At 35.0% G+C, this 17,994-nt stretch overlaps 1 protein-coding gene and 1 long non-coding RNA gene across 55 annotated transcripts in view; one reads left to right on the plus strand and one right to left on the minus strand.

Moving 5' to 3' along the window:
• Positions 1 to 2,093: 2,093 nt before the first annotated feature.
• LOC141379031 (uncharacterized) overlaps positions 2,094 to 17,994 on the minus strand; it is a 58,977-nt gene continuing 43,076 nt past the window's right edge. The window contains exon 3 of the long non-coding RNA XR_015516610.1: positions 2,094 to 3,272. This is a non-coding gene — a long non-coding RNA (uncharacterized LOC141379031). The remainder of the gene's footprint in view (positions 3,273 to 17,994) is intronic.
• The window catches only part of rims2b (regulating synaptic membrane exocytosis 2b), a 254,049-nt gene continuing 238,509 nt past the window's right edge, over positions 2,455 to 17,994 (plus strand). For 51 of the 54 annotated variants that reach the window (XM_087294695.1, XM_087294696.1, XM_087294700.1 and 48 more), the window contains exons 1-2: positions 2,455 to 2,641; positions 3,032 to 3,207. In XM_087294695.1, coding sequence (XP_087150821.1) covers positions 3,047 to 3,207 — 161 coding nt within the window. In that variant the 5' untranslated portion in view covers positions 2,455 to 2,641; positions 3,032 to 3,046. Of the gene's footprint in view, positions 2,642 to 3,028; positions 3,208 to 17,994 lie in introns of all 54 variants that reach the window. The other 3 variants (XM_087294683.1, XM_087294651.1, NM_001443208.1) reach the window with 1 other exon arrangement.

The raw sequence follows: 17,994 nt of genomic DNA on the forward strand, positions 1-17,994 counted from the left end.
GTAAATAACAAAGCGTGATGACGCATGTTAGTGGGCGGGGAAACGTAGCGAATCTCCTCAACATATATTGTGACGTCATTCAGAGATCAGACTTCTCCACAGGCTTTGGAAATCTGTGTATGTATGCAGTTTTTTGAGACGGAGTATAGTCTTTATTTACCAGAACATTCTATTTATATGGGATAGTTACAGTAAATTGGTTTATATCATTGGTTTATATAGCCTACAACTAAAGATGGCAGCAGGCTATGGCTAGCCTACTTTATAAGCCTATAGTATTAAGCCTAATTTATTTCAGTTGATTCAAGCTTTGCATCTAGCTATTCATCATAGGCTACATACAATTTTAAACAGTTTTACAGAAAACAAACAATATTATTTTACTGCTTTACAGTTAAGAGTAATGTGGTTATAGGTGTCAACATAGTGTCCATTTTGCAGAAATGAATAAATTATTGCATACTTAAATTCTTATATACACTGTACAGAAATTTGGACACATTTTAGATAATTTAGTTTTTTATCATAGTGCAATTGTGAACAATTGTGAGTAAACATTTTAATTTAGTTTTGCACACCAGTATAAATCGTAATTTCTTATTATTTTAAATTTAAAATAAAGTAATGCTTCTTAAAGTTTTTTTTTCTTTTTTATTTAACAGTAGTTGATGAATTTGTCTAATTAACCAACAATGAGTATATTTGCTGTGGTATTTTAGGTATGAAAAGTACAACAGTTGCTATTGATGTCCTTTTAGGTTAATAGCTTGTGCATTAAGTAATATCCTTTGATTCTTATAATTTTAGTAGATAAATTGTATTATAATTTGAAATTGATTCAAATTGTAATGCGTTATTGAATGAATGAATATATAATTCAATAAAGGGATGAAATAAAGGACCAAATTAAAGGAGGAAAATTAGCTAAAAAGTGACCAAATAAAAAGAATCACAGTGTGCAAAAAGATAATGTTCAAAGTGAGTCAATCATTTAAATTATTGGAATTTAAAGACAAATAAGAGTTTTACAGTATAATGTATCAGATCACAAAAAAAAAATCATATTTTGATAGGCTATTTTATTGCAATAATTTTGACAGGGAGAGACACAGGTGATTTAAGTATTTTTTAAAAATTCTTATGTTACACTTATTACTAACATGGTGCACATTTAAACCTAAATAGCTTAAAATGAGACAGTCTGCATAAAAAGCTAATAATTTTATTTTTTATGTAATAATGTTTTAATTCTTTTGCTTATAGACACAAATCTCTGTTATTACAAATTGCAAAGAAATTATGATTTGATTTGACCATGTCAAATCATAATTGCCCCATTGTATAATAATTGCAATAATCTTTTGTTTTCTTTGTACAGTGAGTTAATAAAGTAAAATATACATTATTGTAATGCAGTTTTACATTACTTTTGTTTTTGTTCAAGTCTGCATTTGAGTATGTGTGTGTGTGTGTAAAATATAATATAAACATTGGTTTAAACAATGTTAAATTGTGTTCTGTCAAAATAATTTAGTTAATTTTTGTGATGTCACATGATCTGCCAGAAATCATTCCGATATTCAATGTTCAAATATATTTATCATTATCAGTGTTGAAAACATTTGCCCTGCTTCTAGAAAATGTAAATTTTTATACGTATAATGTATCTATGAATTTGGATTTCTTTCTCTTTTTTTAATGAACTTGATTTAAAAGCTCTTAAAAAGATAGACAGCCAGATAGATAATGGTTTGGGTTACCTTAACTTTTTGAGGTTTACAGTGTAGATAGATACATATATAGATTATAGATAGATGGATGGATGAAAGATATATATGTATATATATATATATATATATATATATATATATATATATATATATATATATATATATATATATATATATATATATATATATATATATAGTGAGATAGATAGATAGATAGATAGATAGATAGATAGATAGATAGATAGATAGATAGATAGATAGATAGATAGATAGATAGATAGATAGATAGATAGATAGATAGATAGAACTCCTAGCTTTTGAGATTGAACAGATTACAGTTTTGAAGAAAGTCAAAATATATTTACATATGGTTTATTTACACCCTATTCATAATCATCTGCCATTTGGATGGTAATTATTAAAGTTATTCATTTTGGGTTTGTCTAATAGCGTTTCGCAATTGTCATCCAGGAACACGTGGATCATTTAACCAATTGCTTTCTGCGACATAAAACTGTAACAAGTGATGATGACTTATCATCTCTATAGTCTACAGTACATCACAGCTCCTCTCACGCCTCCTGTCAATGAATGTGTCCGGGCGCGCGCACTTCCGCTGCCCCCGCCCGTGCGACTGGACCATCTGATCTTTGTCCTACGTAAGACCGTCGCTCCGCCTCGCTCTCCTATCGGACCGTTTCCCCTACCGCATCCATTTTTGTGCATTCAAGAAATCTCTTGGAGTTAACAGCAGCGACCAGGAGGGAATCAGGAGGACGGTGGCGGAAGCGAGGACGCCGAGAACCGCAATAAGGCACCGCGCGCCCTGCCATTGGACGATGCGCGAGAGCTCTCCATAAGCGGCAGCAGCCATGGGTTAGACTGCATTCACCATGATTGCGAAATAAAAGGCAAGCACTCGTTTTCTCTCCACACATTCGACAGGCATGCGAGGGATGCCCGGAAACAGGCATGTAACGCGAGAAGCCCCAAGGGTTTTACACCTAATTCTCAGAAGATGCTTGTTTTTATGAGCCGGCGTGACAAGCTACATTGTGTACACTCGTTTTCCCATGCTGTCACGGGGTTATATCGATTATCGTTAATAGTGTGCTAAATGTCTACCTTGAACATACAGCAGCTTGGTCTCACAGATGAGCTTGTGTGTTACTGTAGTGCAACATTTCTTCAGAATCACGCCATTTAGATGCTAACCTACAGTTATGTGTCCGATAAACACAAACAGTAGCACATGTCTCTCTGCAGATGCATTTAATGTTCATTCATTGCTCTTTCAGCAGCACATAGACCTGAAAATGTCAGCTCGGGGTGCCCCGGCCCCGGCCACGTCCCCTGTGGCTCCTGATCCGCCGGACATGCCAGACCTGAGCCACCTCACTGAGGAGGAGAGGAAGATCATCCTTTCGGTCATGGACAGACAGAAGAAAGAGGAGGAGAAGGAGCAGTCCACACTGAAGTAAGCCTGCTGATGGAGATTGCTCAGCAACCCTTAACTCTGTGGTGTGGTTTGGTCATTGTTGACTAACCAAAGATAAAAAAGGAAGAGTTTAGAGATTGGTACTTCACCAGAATGGGATATTTTTTGCTGCAGTAAAAATTAAAAGAAATAATCATGGACTTCATCTGAAAAAGTAAGAAGTGAAAAGCAGTCACACATGTGTTGTTTGTGTACAGGCCTAATGAAATGAAGCAAATAAATGGCAAATGAAACACACAAATACACATATGCACAGCCACTGGCATGATTGTAACACAAAGCAAATTCAATATTTCAGCTATGCTAGCAACACAGAGAGATTAACAATGTTTACAAGACTCAAATAAGGCTTCAAATTAGATCATATAGGTTGAGTTGAACTAAGATGTAATCATCCATTCATTGTCCATTTTTGTTAGGCTACTATAATTTTGAATATTAATGTTTGAATTGGATTGTTGACAACAAAATCTGGCATTTAAATACTTGTATATATACATTATTTATACATTACATTACATAAATACATGATTATGTCACCAAATTACAGCACAATTGAAATACAATGCAGTAACTGCATTACAAATTCATAATACGATTAGGTTTTCAGGTTGTTTTTGACCTCGATCAACACAAGTGTGACTCCTGAATGAACGATATCTGCGGGTAAACGGGGGGCGAGCAGGCTGGAGGGCTCTATGCGGGCTAGCAGTGCTGCAGTCTCGGGTTCGTGGATGATGGCTGCATTTGTCTCTTTAAAAACGCTCCCTGTCATTTTCAAGCATGACTGTCTCCTGAAATCTAATACGTCTGCTTACGTAGACTGTCAATATTAGGCTATTGTTGAGGCGAGCCCGAACAAAACAGCCGGGTTCGCCTTGAGAGGTCAATGTCACGCGCCTCGGAGGTTTCCGTGGCTCGTGCTTGTAGTATTTTGTCTCAGTTATGGTCATTCCGTGCGGCTGTGGTGGGCTGGGTTTGCTGTGGGCGCCATCTTCGCTAAAAATCCCATCAGCTGCCGTTTACCAGAGATTACTACACGTTTTAATGCGTGCAGTCGAATAGGTCAGACGTTAAACATTAACGCGACAGTTGTATTTGCGCGACTGCGGTTGCAGTTGGAGCTCCGCGCGGTGTTTTCAGCACCACGGCGCTGTCCACTCGTGCTCGCGGTGCGGATGCGTGTGTGCGGATGCGTGCGTGTGTGTTTTCTCCAGAGTCGTTGCACGTATGAGCGCGGTGTTTGCTGACAGAAAGATCAGCCTTTCTCTGTGTGCTGGTGTTTGCTTGACGTGCTGTAGTAATTGCAAGGGTGCACCTGTTTTTCTTGTAGTTATAGAGAGGTGGTTGATCAAGCAGTGACAGCGGTGTCCTGCAGTGTGACATGCAACACTTGTAAATCTGCATCTGGAACAGAATTGCTGTTGTCCTTGTTTATGTCTTATTGTAAAGATTTTTTTTATAACATGTAGTAGAATCTGATCTTTCAGAGTAATCATGCTCAAAAATGATGCTTAGGTTTAAATATAGACAAAGTAGTTGTGCAGAATATATTAATGTTATTAATACTGTTACTAATTAAATATGATTTATTTTCAAGATGATTATCAGTGCTTAAAAAAAAAAAAAAAAAAAAAAAAAAAATATATATATATATATATATATATATATATATATATATATATATATATATTTCCCAGAGATGGGTTGCAGCTGGAAGGGCATCCGCTGCGTAAAATCTTGCTGGATAAGTTGGCGGTTCATTCCGCTGTGGCGACCCCAGATTAATAAAGGGACTAAGCCGACAAGAAAATGAATGAATGAATATATATATATAGTCCCTTAGCGCACTACCAGTGCTGATATACAGCCATAGCACACTGCTACGAGTGTGACATTGCGATTATACAACATGCAGCTCAATGGCACAATCTTGTACATAAAAAAGAAAATCAAACACAGAGAGTCTCAAACCCTTTTGTATTAGGAACTACTTTGTTCCGCCATTCATTCACATCTGCAGCTGACGTCAGAACAGCAGAAGCCGTTACTAATTCACCAACGTCACTTTAGAGCTTGTATTTGAATGATTCTCTATAGCGTAATGAGAAGCGGGGCTTCTGGTGTGTGACTCCCTTAAGGTGATGACAAAACAGCACATTTTGCTCACATTTTAAGATTATAAGGCTAATCCGTCAACAGAGATTTCTCACCAGACTGCTGTTGTGTTTGCGATAAGGAGGGACAAGGCTGAATCCAGCTTCTTATTGACTCTATCCGCTCCACTTTAAAAATCACGGGGCTTCCGTTTTTCAGCTTTTTATTCGCGCTCAAGAAAACACACTGAGCAAGGGCTTATTATGCTGTTCTGGCACCATCTTGTGGATAGACAAGGTCAACCGTCTTTAACCACCAACGAGGTCTCAGAAATTGTAAATATTTTAAAATAGGCACCATTTTTACAAATAAACTGCATAGTTGGAATTTAAACAACTACATTCTCGACTAAAAAGCCTCAAAAGTACATTTTGTTGTCTAACAACAGTAATATTTGTCAAACTGTAGCCTGCTTGTTGCTTGCTGTATGTGAGCAGAGTAATACACAGAGGTAAAGGGTGAAGAGGCCTTTGTGTAATGTTACTGGCAAAATATCGCACTGCTATCAGCCAATCAGATTCAAGAACCAGACAGAACTGATGTATGTATATATAATTTTAATAATAAATATAAAATTTCATCCTGAATTAAGCTTTACTTATAATTTATGGATGTGAAATACAGCACGATAATTAAGACTTAAATTAAGCACTGTTTCTGGCTTTAAAAACATGAAGCAATATATTAAATGAGAATATTGTTTATTCTAAAAGGTCCACTGAAGCGCAAGGTTCTTATAATTCATGCAGGGTAGTAAGGATCAAACATTTGCTGCTGTTCATTTATTTATTTTTTATACAAAATTCTAATAAAAAAAAATGTGCACAGAATGGAGAGTTGGCCTCTTGTTTTAAATATAGCAGCACTTTCAACCCTGATTATTATGTTTTCCAGCAAGACTTAAGAATGATCCAAAAGAGCAAAATGTGCTTCAATTAATAGAAAAGGGCAGCATGGTCGCTCACAACAAGACGGTTGCTGGTTCAAACATTAGCTGAACCCGGAGGCCTTTTTGTGTGGAGTATGTATGTTCTGCCTGTTTCTGTGTGGGCTCCCTGTAATATGCAATATAGGTGAATTGGATCAAACTAAATGGGCTTTAATGTGTGAATGGGAGAGTGTGGGGTGTTTGGCTGGAAGGGCATCTGCTGTTGCCATAGTAGTTGATGGTTCATTCCACTGTGATGACCTCTGAAAAATTATGGAATAAGCCAAGAAAATGATGTGTGTGAATAAAAAAATTAAATCTGAGCATCTGTATGAAAGTCATATGATCATGAGCAGTTCCAAACCTGTTTTACAAGTCATCTGATATTTATATATTGCTCAACCACTGCAACACAATGGACTTAACCAATCAGTGTTGGGGAAGCTAATCTGAATTGGTAGTTTGCTACGCTACAAGCTACTCATCAGTTAAATATGCTACTCTCAAACTACCGATTGAAAAAAAATAGTTAGCTACAGAACTGGACAATTTAGTAAATAATTTGGTAAAACATGCATTTACAAATAAATAAGGGAATAAGCACTAATGAGGATTGTTGTAAGTTAAATATTTGATATTAAAAACAATACAGTTATGATATGAAAGAATAATTTTAATTTTTACACTGTATTCAGATATTTCAAACAGACTGCTGTGAAAATACATGCACATCTCACACATGATTCTTCTTTTTTTTGATCTCATGAAACTCACAGACTCCTGGGGGAACTAGTAAATAACTTATGTATGTAAACATAGAGTAGTATATTCTCTAAATTGTAAGAAATTGTATTGAATCAATCCCTTAAAGCATTTGTTACTTAGCAATTTTTGGAATACTAATTCAATTTCAATCATTGTTAGTTCACAGTAATATATTAATAAATAAGCAAAAAAGCATGATATGTATAACATACGAATATAATATATGATTTTAGTACACTGAAAACCCTAATAAGTTGACTAAACTAAATCAATTAATAGAGTAATAGAGTCTCCCAAAACCTGCTTATTTAAGTTTATTTAACTTGCCGGTTTTGTAGACTATACTTAAATTGTTCAGTGCACCCAACTTAGTAGTGAGTTAAGTTTTACTATTGAGGCAACAAGTTTAAATATATATATATATATATATATATATATATATATATATATATATATATATATATATATATATATATATATATATATATATATATATTATACTATGAAATAAATTTTTAACAAAAAATAATTAGCCATTTATTCACATTATGATGAATAATTATACCTGAAGCCATTGTTGTCCGATTAAAAAAAAGACTTTGCACTTAAAAGGTTGCACATATTAGAATTTTGCAGTCAAGACTACATTTGTGAAAAAAACCTACTTTTTCAAAGGATTAATCATGATTTTGAGCTCAACACACTTGAAATCTTAAGTTTATGCATTTTCATGGTATAAGTTAAATTAACTCATAGTTTAAGTGATAGGACAAAAATGCTTAATTTTAAGTTATGTTCAGTCAACTTTACTTAATTGTGTAAGTAAAGACAACATTAGGGTTTACAGTGTATGTAATCTTGCAAAAAGTTTAAAAAAAGTAAAAATGTAGTTACACATTTTTAAACCCCCGTTGATTTTTTTTTTCTTTTTTAAATATTTCCCAAATTATGTTTAACAGAGCAAGGAAACTTTCATAATATGTCTGATAAAAATATTATTATTTATTAATTTTTTTCTGGAGAAAGTTTGTTTTCGGCTAGGATAATAGCATATTAAAAAGTTTTTAATAAAAAAAATTTTAAGGTCAAAATTATTAGCCCCTTTTAAGCTATTTTTTGATAGTCTACAAAACAAACCATCATTATACAATAACTTACGTAATTACCCTAACCTGCCTAGTTACCCCTAATAAATCTAGTGAAGCATTTAAATGACACTTTAAGCTGTATAGAAGTGTCTTGAAAAAATACCTAGTCAAATATTATGTACTTCATCACGGCAAAGATAAAATATATCAGTTATTAGAAATGAGTTATTCAAATATTATGATTAGAAATGTGTTGAAAAAATCTCAACGTTAAACGTTATTGGGGAAAAAATTAACGGGGACTAATGATTCAGGGGGGTTTATAATTCTGACTTCAACTGTATCTACTGGGAAAGCTACTGTAGAAAAACTGCTGAAAAATGTAGTTATGCTATATCTGTATCTATTTCTCAACACTGCACATAAGACAATGTGAACTTCAGCTATAAATAAACTGCTCAAGGCTCTGAAGCACTGGAAATTTAAAACATTTATTTCAAGTCTCCCATTATTAAGCATCTGTTTATCTAGCAGCCTGGCTCTCTGACTCTGCTTCTTTCCATTAATATCAGCTCGTATATGCAGTCATCTCTCTGTTTAGAGAGAGAGAGAGAGAGAAGAAATAATATTTACTGGAGTGGCCCAGTTGGCTCCAGCTTCCAAGGCTGTAATGAACCCAGTGAACTCTTCGTTCAGTGCCAGTGTAGCTCAGGTCTGTTTGTAGGCCAGTAGCAGACGGTGGCACACGTCTGCCATGTGCATGATTGTCAACAGAATACTAAGACTCTTAGGAACTAATGGTAACAAACCATTTGTCTTTTATTATCATCAGGTTTTTTACAGTTTATTAATTTACATATATTTTTTGCTTCAAGCTATTAGTGTAACATGCTGGACTGCACATGTTTACTTTACTTAAAATGTTTTGATTTTATTGGGTTTAATGTTTGCATCAGTGGTGCAGTGAAGAATTTTTTTTTTTTGAAAGTTTATTCAAAACTAGCAGGATAAATGCACAATGTGCCTTCAGAAATAGAATCAGTTAATTGGGTTTTATACCAAAGGACCGCAAGCAATAATTACAAATAAACGAAGAATGAATAAAAAAATGGGGAGGTGCGGAAAACCTCCCCTATAAAAAAAACGACAAGTAAATGTAATAATTATAGTACTACTACTACTACTAATGTTTCTCCCACAAGTCCAAGAACATATGGTATAGGTGAATTGGGTAACCCAAATTGTCCATAATGTATGTATGTGTGCAAATGATTGTGTATGAGTTGCGGCTAGAAGAGCATCCGTTGTGTAGAACATATGCTGGATAAGTTGGTGGGTCATTCAACTGTGGCGAACCCAGATTAATAAAGGGACTAAGCCGAAAATAAAATGAATGAATGAATGAATAATAATAATAATTGTTCATTTATTTTCTTTTCGGCTTAGTCCCTTTGTTAATCTGGGGTCGCCATAGCAGAATGAACCGCCAACTTATAAAAAAGAGGTTATATGCAGCGGAAACCCTTCCAGCTGCAACCTATCTTTGGGAAACATCCATACACACTCATTTACTACGGACAATTTCGCTTACCCAATGCACCTGCACCAAATGTCTTTTGACTTGTGGGTGAAACCAGAGCACCCAGAGGAAATGCAAACACGGGGAGAACATGCAAACTCCGCACAGAAACACCAGCTGACCCAGCCAAGGCTCGAACCAGCGACCTTCTTGCTTTGAGGCGATCGTGCTACCCACTGCACCAAAGTTACGCCTAATAATAATAACAATAATAATAATAATACTTTTCTAGTGTGTGTTTACATTTACATATAGCTCCAAAATAAAACAAAATACACTTTTTTATTTTATCCACCATACAACCTAGGAGCAAAACAGGTTACTCTGGTGATTTTTATTAAATAGCTACATCCTATCTAATATAAGCCTCTTCACCACTTAAGTAAAAAAAAGACAGAGAGAGAGAGAGAGAGAGAGAGTGAGCAGTCTCTGTGAGCTCATTATTATTCATGACCGTTTCAAATAGGGTCAATAAGAAACTTCTGATTCTTTGGGGTATTTTATGGAGTAATAAATAAGCATTTAAAACCATTTCTGGAGATTTTTTGAACTTACCAAAGCCACATACATATTATGTAGACACCAAAGAACAATTTAAAGTATTATTTTATACAGTATATGGAACCTTATACATCATAAATATTATCTTTTATCTCTAACCATACAATTTTATAATGAAGATCATTTGAATATCATTTAAAGAGCCAATATTTTGCAATATAAGAGGTCATATTTTAGTTTTGGGGGTCTTCGACACCAGGCTGCATGCAAGGTAAAAAAAAAAAAAAAAACACTTTCATTGTCTTAAAATATGCATTTATTTTTACACAATTATCCCAAGACTACCATATGATTCATTCAGGGATTCATTTGTTTCCAAACCCCTCCTTAGTGCAAAACTAATATGCACTGATTGGTCAAATGACGGTCTCACCCTGTCATCAACGTGTCTCACAGCTTGGCACTGGCAGGTCTGCTTTGCCTTTGGAAAACACGTGCAGTGGTTAATAATTAAGAAGCAGGCTCTTCTCACAGGATAAGAAAGCTCTGCTATGAATAATAATAATAACTCGACGCATCATCTTTGCACTTGCAGTTTTACGCTACGTCTCAGATTTTGATCCCGCCCCAAAAATCATTTTAAACCCAGAAGCTGAAATTAGCTGACAACAGCTCAAAATTATCCATTTTTTCCAAAATTAAAGCTAACAGGTGCTAATATTGTCTTAACTGATGCTCAACACACACAAATCTGTTAAAATCTCAAAAAAGTACTCGAGGGTTTCGTGAACCTTTAAACCTTTATTCCCAGTTACCGGTTAATTCTACTCCGTTAGTGTCTGAAGGGAAAGGCACGTTGGTTTTACCGGAACTGGTAGAACATATTTAGAGATGATTTATATCAAAACCCAACATAATTCATTTATTCAACTCATCTAGTCGACTATTTAGTTAAAGAATCAATAGTTTTAAACACGGCGCACTTGCAGGTTTAAACCTCAGCTGGATGTTCTCATTCACTTATTGCTGTGTTACACACTCCATGGAAGTTCATTTTCAAAAACCCATAATAGGGGGTCTTTAAAAGAAAAAAAAATCGAAATCAAACAAACAATTGAACACAAAAAACAAGACCATTCTTTATGAATATCTGACAATAATAATAATAATAATCTAGTTGACAAAACCTTTTCTCTCATGTCGGAAGGCAAGTGATCTACAAATTAAGAACTTTTAAAATCCATAACCTCTTCATTTCACAAAATGTTCTTTATAATGAAAAATGATTTGATACTGATTTAAAATGTTCCTCACACTAAAAACAAAATGCAATTATAAGAACACATCACTGAATTTATTTATTTATTATTTTACGATTTTGAAACCCCGACTTTTCAAGGCCTTTTATTTTCAGTGTGTGTTTTTAAAGCCCTACAGTCTAGACAGTGTTTTTCAGTTTAGGTTAATCAAAGTTCACCATTTCTGATAAGCCATATAGTTGATCACAAAATGTTCTGCACAATGTCAACATGTCTGGATTATGGCTTGAAACTCATCTTAGTTCTTTGTATATTGTTACCCAGTCGCTTTATTTTTAAGAAAATCAATACATTTATTCAACAATGATCCATTATATTTATTAGAAAAGGGAAAGTAAAGACATTTCTAAATAAAAAAAAGCTTTAAAAGCTTTAAAAGCATTTTTTCAAATGAATGCTGTTTTATTTAACACTTGAACTTATTTAACATTGAAAACTATTAATGTTTATTATAACTATATTTTGATTTTTATAAAAGCATACATTTCTGAAGGAGGATGTGAAACTGCAGGCCTGAAGCCAAGGGGGTCGGGTGGTTCAAAAGATCCACCCCTCAATGACATTTGTCCCATACATGAGCTCATTTGTCCTATTTTGACTGCTATGCCATCATAAATTGTGAAAATAGCTACTGAAAAAAGGCTTTAAGACCAAGCCGAATCATCTGTTGATTGTCACATTAGTGTTACTTCAGCTAATCAGTTTTGGCCAATGCAAACTATTATTTTTTATGAGTCCAACATCCAGTTGTGCAAGAAAACACACAATAGGATGTAAGTGAAGCTACTTTTACTACTGTATGGTTTTTAAATAGAGAAAACATTTAACAAGTAACTTTTATTCTAAATCTTGGACCTTATATTAAAACAAAAAATGACCAATAAAAAGGTGTAAAGCACCAAAAGTGTTTTAGTCTAGTTTAGTTTAGTCTATTTCAATAACACTAATTTTAAAGTTGAATTACGTCTTTTATTGTCTGTAAAAAAAGTCTATTAAAAAAAAAAACATTGTAAACTACTACAGTATGTACTATAGGAAAAGTTTAAAACGATTTAACTTTTCCTAACCTCTCTAGAAACGTGCAATCTTTTCGATTCAGTCTGCTCTGTTTAGCTGTTTTGAATGTATTTTTTATTTTGCACATCCCAAATATCAGCAGCTGATGTTGAAATGTATTTTGGCAGTGTGTGCTAAAAGAGCACAAACGGTCATCTGAGGTGACGCTGTGCTTTCTAGCATATGTCCGTATCTTCTGCCCTCACTCCTGAGCATTAAGTGCTAAGAGTGATGATCTATTGAAAAATGAGGCTTCTTATGAAGATTAGGGAGTTTTTGCAAAGTCAGTCCAGTACTGGTTAAGTATTAATCAAGTAAATGCAGACCCACTGCAACATGTTTTAGTTTGTATCTGCATTTCTGCTTTGATAATGGCAGTATTAAGTCGTTCACACACAATCTCCTTTAAGAGGAGTCTGGTAGGCTTGTCCTCAGATATTGAAGGAAACAGTGTTTCATTCTGATAAAACACTAGTGTTGGAAAAAAACTCATTATTTGCTGAATTCAGATGTCAGTGCATTTGATTCAATGGCCTTTTTGAAACTAGGCACACCATTTATAAATGTTATTCATTAATTTAATCTGTAGAATCTATGAATGGGCTCACATGAAATTTGCAGATTTTATAGCTCATTATTGAGTCTATTTACCTGAAGTGCATCTGGTAAGTATTCTGTCTGTCGAGCGACCGTCTGTCTGACTGACCGACTGGCTGAATGACTGAACAATTGACTGGGCGGTATAACGGCCAATCGGCCATCCCGGCCACCCTCCTCCTCCTTCTTCCCTAAACCCAAGCGACGATTTACGCAAGCCGTGCAGAAAAAGAAAAGCCTTCATCCGATTTTGACCGCGTTTTCGCATTTCACCGCATTCTCGCCCCGTTACGAACTCTTTCGCTATATTTTTTGGATTCTGTTTTTTGTCTCACCTGATTTCTGGAACCTCTCTTCTCCGGACTCGAATCCGATCGTCGAACGCTGCCGACTTCTCATTTTTTTCCATGGCCTCCGCTCCGCCAACGTAACACGACGAGCTAACCAGACCAAGGGGTTGTGGCAGGAAAGCCCTTCACATGGAGGAGGTGAGCCGGCAGCCCAGCGGCGTCACACCGCCCCGTAGCATTCACTTGAAAAAAACTAAGTGCGGCCATATGTACCTCTGGCTACGTAAATCGCAGCCTTCAGAAACGTCTGCAGGGCTACGTTTTCAGAATAAGCTTGTATTGGTTATTTTACAGTAAATTTCTGTAATTTAACGGCCGTTATTTTACTTTTTTTTTCGGGACCCCAGCTAATAGATATTTTTTACAGTGCAGTGCTTCACTTTTTCCACATTTTTTTATGCCTTATTTCAAAATACAGTAAATTCATTTATTTCTTTAAATTTCTACACACAATAGCCCATAATGACAATGTGAAAAAAAGGATTTTTTTTAAATTGTTGCAAATTTATTACAAATAAAAATTACATTACATTTAGAGAAAAACAGGTGCCGCTCATCACCAGGCTAATACCATCCCTACAGTGAACATGGTGGTGGCAGCATCATGCTGTGGGGATGTTTTTCAGCAGCAGGAACTGAAGGACTAGTCAGGATTGTGGGAAAGATAAATGCACTAATGTACATTGACATCCTGAATGAAAACCTGCTTCAGAGTGCTCTTGACCTCTGACTGGGAACTCTGACTCAGCTGTGATTCACCAATCAACCATCTAGACCACCTAATAACCTGGCTCAGTTTATTCCTGTTTTTAAGCGACAGACTTCCAAACCATGCTACCGGAGCGAAGGATAGAATAGACTCAATAAAAGCACAGTTGAAAAGAGTAAGCATATTGGGGCCAGTGTGAAAACGTTTTTTTTTTAACACAAAATGATTTTGCCTCGAAGTTTAAAAAACGGTCAATAATGGTACTTAAATATTTGTAGTTCTCCACGCATTCTAGTTTTTGACCCCTAAACATTGACTTTTCCTTTTAATTTTAGTAATATTATTGAATAAAATGCAAATGCCTATATGGTTAAAGCATAATGTAGCACAAAGTAATGTTTTGTCATGTTTGTCATGTTCAAGTAATGTTTTGTCGTAATTTTTTAGTAGATCTGTAATATGAGAGACTTTCTTTACCAAACAAGTCTAATTGGATCCCCATTGGAAACCTTATAAATTTTTTTTAAAGTAAAAAAAATAATGACTATTTATTTCCTGCATGTGATATGTTTTTAGTTACTACAGTCTTCTTCTTCTTTGGCCTTAGTCCTGTATAGTTGCGGGGTCGGCTCTTTGGAACAAGCCATTTTAGACTTGTCCATAAGATAACGACTTTTTTACACATTACGGCCGTCCTGTCGTCTGGGCCTGTCATCCTCATACACTCATAACGGACAATTTAGCCAACCCAATTCACCTGCAGCATGTCTTTGGACTGTGTGGGAAACCGGAGCACCCGGAGGAAACCCACGCAAACGCAGGGAAAACATGCAAACTCCTCAAAGAAATGCCAACTGAGCCAAGGTTCGAACCAACGACCCAGCGACCTTCTTGCTGTGAGGCGACAGCACTACCTACTGCGCCACTGCTTCGCCCGTTCGCTCCCTAGCTATGAGCCAATCACAGTTTTTTTCAGATCAGTATTGAAATTCCCAAACTGCTTGTTCAATCTTCAGATCATTGCGTCACTTGTGCACATCAAGAAAGCAGTTTCTCATTCCTTTGAACAAGTTGCAGATGCTTTTGCACATCCATGCAAATGATTACGTGCAGTTCTCTGATGTTTTCTACAATATCAATTGTTTGTCATGCTGATCCAAATTTGTTATGTTGGTCTCTGTTGAATAGTCTCATCCCTCACAACCTTTAATAGTTTGTCATTACATGCAAAATGGCATAATATTTTGTCATGATGCATTTTTCTATACATTTACATTAGACTTTTCCCCCTAAATCTTTCTACAATTGGTAAATTACACCCAGGTGGATCTTGGATGCTTTGAATTTGGAGATTGTCCTATGTTCACATTTCTGCTTGTGTTTAATTGTTTTCTTTGTGCTATACAGTGCTGACTTTTCCTTTCTGTATCATGATGGATCAACAAATTACAGTAAAACAGAAAAAAAATAAAATAAAAAATAGCCATATTTACATCAGAACGCCCTCCCCTCTTATGCATACAAAATGACACAATGACTGACACACTGACACGGATATTTAGTTTTGAGAGATGACTAAGAATTTTGATCAAGAGATTGGGTTTAGCAGGTAATCCAGGGTGTTTTGCTGTTTGTATGCATTGTTTTGAGAAATTCATTTACTGTTTTGCCAATTTCAATTCTGATCTGAAAAATGTACCAAAGCGACTGAGGAAAACTGTATTAGTCAACTGGAGTAAAACATATTATTAAATACTATTAAAACAACTTTTCTGACTTACCAGATTTTTTTCAGCTAATCAGATGCATTTAAAATAGAACTGTGTTGAAGGAGAACTTGTAGGGTATTTAGAGCTTTTAGGTATACAGGTCAATAAAAAGTTAATAAATATCTAATAACAAAGGTATTATTTAATAGCTAGTATTCCTGCAACCAGATAAATCAGAAATGATGAAGATCATTTTACAATATTTTTTTTTACTAAATAGAGATACGTTTAAACTATTTGGTTGAACTATTTCTTTATTTTACGAATTTTACGAAATTTTAATAACTTGATATTTTTTAAATTTCTTATATTTTAATTACTGGTCCAGACAGTCCAGAGATTCTACAACACTGGTTTTGTGGAAAAAAATTTAAAGGAAAAGAAAAACAATACAATAATAATAAATTGTGAATAAGCAACGCAGTGGGTAGCGCTCTCGCATCACAGCAAGAAGGTTGCTGGTTCAAACCTCAGCTGGGTCAGTTAGCATTTCTGTGTGGAATTTGCATGTTCTCCCTGCGTTTGCATAGGTTTTCTTCGGGTGTTCCGGTTTCCCCCACAAGTCCAAAGATGTTAAGCTAAATTATCTGTAGTGTATGTGTGTGAATGAGAATGTATGGGTGTTTCCCAGTAATGGGTTGCAGCTGGAAGGGCATCTGCTGCTTAAAACATATGCTGGATAAGTTAGTGGTTCATTTCACTGTAGCGACCTCTGATTAATAAAGGGTCTAAGCTGAAAAGAAAATGAATAAATGAACACAAAACATGATAGAGCTGATTCCCTCCTTTTTATGATTGAACTGATGATTTATTTGCTTATTTTTTAGTTCACTAAGGATTCTAGGAGAATGTAGTGTAGTAACTACAATGTTTTTTGTGCTCTTGTAATATAAATGTTGCTGATTGGGTGTCAGCTTGGGCCACTTAAGATGTGAATTAGGAAATGCCTGTCACTGTGCTCTTGCCTGAGACACTTAACCTCAGATGCTCCAGAGGAATTTCTCTGCAATTAGCACACCATAGTTTGCTTCGGAAAAACACATCTGCCAAATGACAACCTGTCTGTATAAAAGCACATGCCTCATGTGTGCCTTCAGTTTTTTATTTAGAGTTTGAATTGAATGAATTGAAGTTTGAATGGACTTGTCGCAGTGTTTTGTAACTATGATTGTGTGTTGCAATGAACAGTCATAGAGGTTATACTGTATTCCCTTTAAAACTGCACAGACAGACAGACAAACAGACATTTTCATTTGTCTGAATATGCAAATATCTTTCTTTTTTGACATATTAAAACTAAAGGTATGTACAAAGGGGGTTTCCTCAAATGACCTATTTTTTATTATTATTGTTTTTTTTGTTATTAAATGTATTAAATTTTCATTATTTTATTTATTTATTTTTTTTCCAACTGGGATATTCAGGAAAAAAAGAGCATTTAGCCCTGTATAATCTGAAATTAAGTCTTTAAAAGTCTTAAATTCAACCTGGTTAAACCTGCAAAACCCTGAACACTAAACTTAAAAAACCTGAAAAAAAAATAACTTTATGAAATGCTAAAAATAAAAAATTGGAAATGTATGAACAAGCAGTGTGTTTGGCATGCAGTGTCTCACCCCCCTCCCCTAGCACTCAAAAAATCATTGGATTATGCTTTGAGCAACATGCAGAACTTGGCACTAAAGAGTGTGCTGAAGTTTATAGCCCTTGATTTCTGAACTAATTTTAGCTGAGCAAATATTTATAGGTTTTGCAATTTGCCCCGTTCAGTTCACTGAACTGTCAAGTGCTATATATTGATACAAGAGGGTGTAACAATACACTCATGTCACAAATTTGCATTTTTAAGACAGTTACCCCCACAATTCTAAGAAAAAAAAAATCAATGGAATATGTCAGACATAAACTTCGGGAAAATATCAAATTCTGATGTTCAACCTTAAAAAAG

The sequence above is a fragment of the Danio rerio genome, chromosome 19, assembly GCF_052040795.2.
Source record: "Danio rerio strain M-AB ecotype USA chromosome 19, GRCz13ab, whole genome shotgun sequence".
NCBI lineage: Eukaryota > Metazoa > Chordata > Actinopteri > Cypriniformes > Danionidae > Danio > Danio rerio.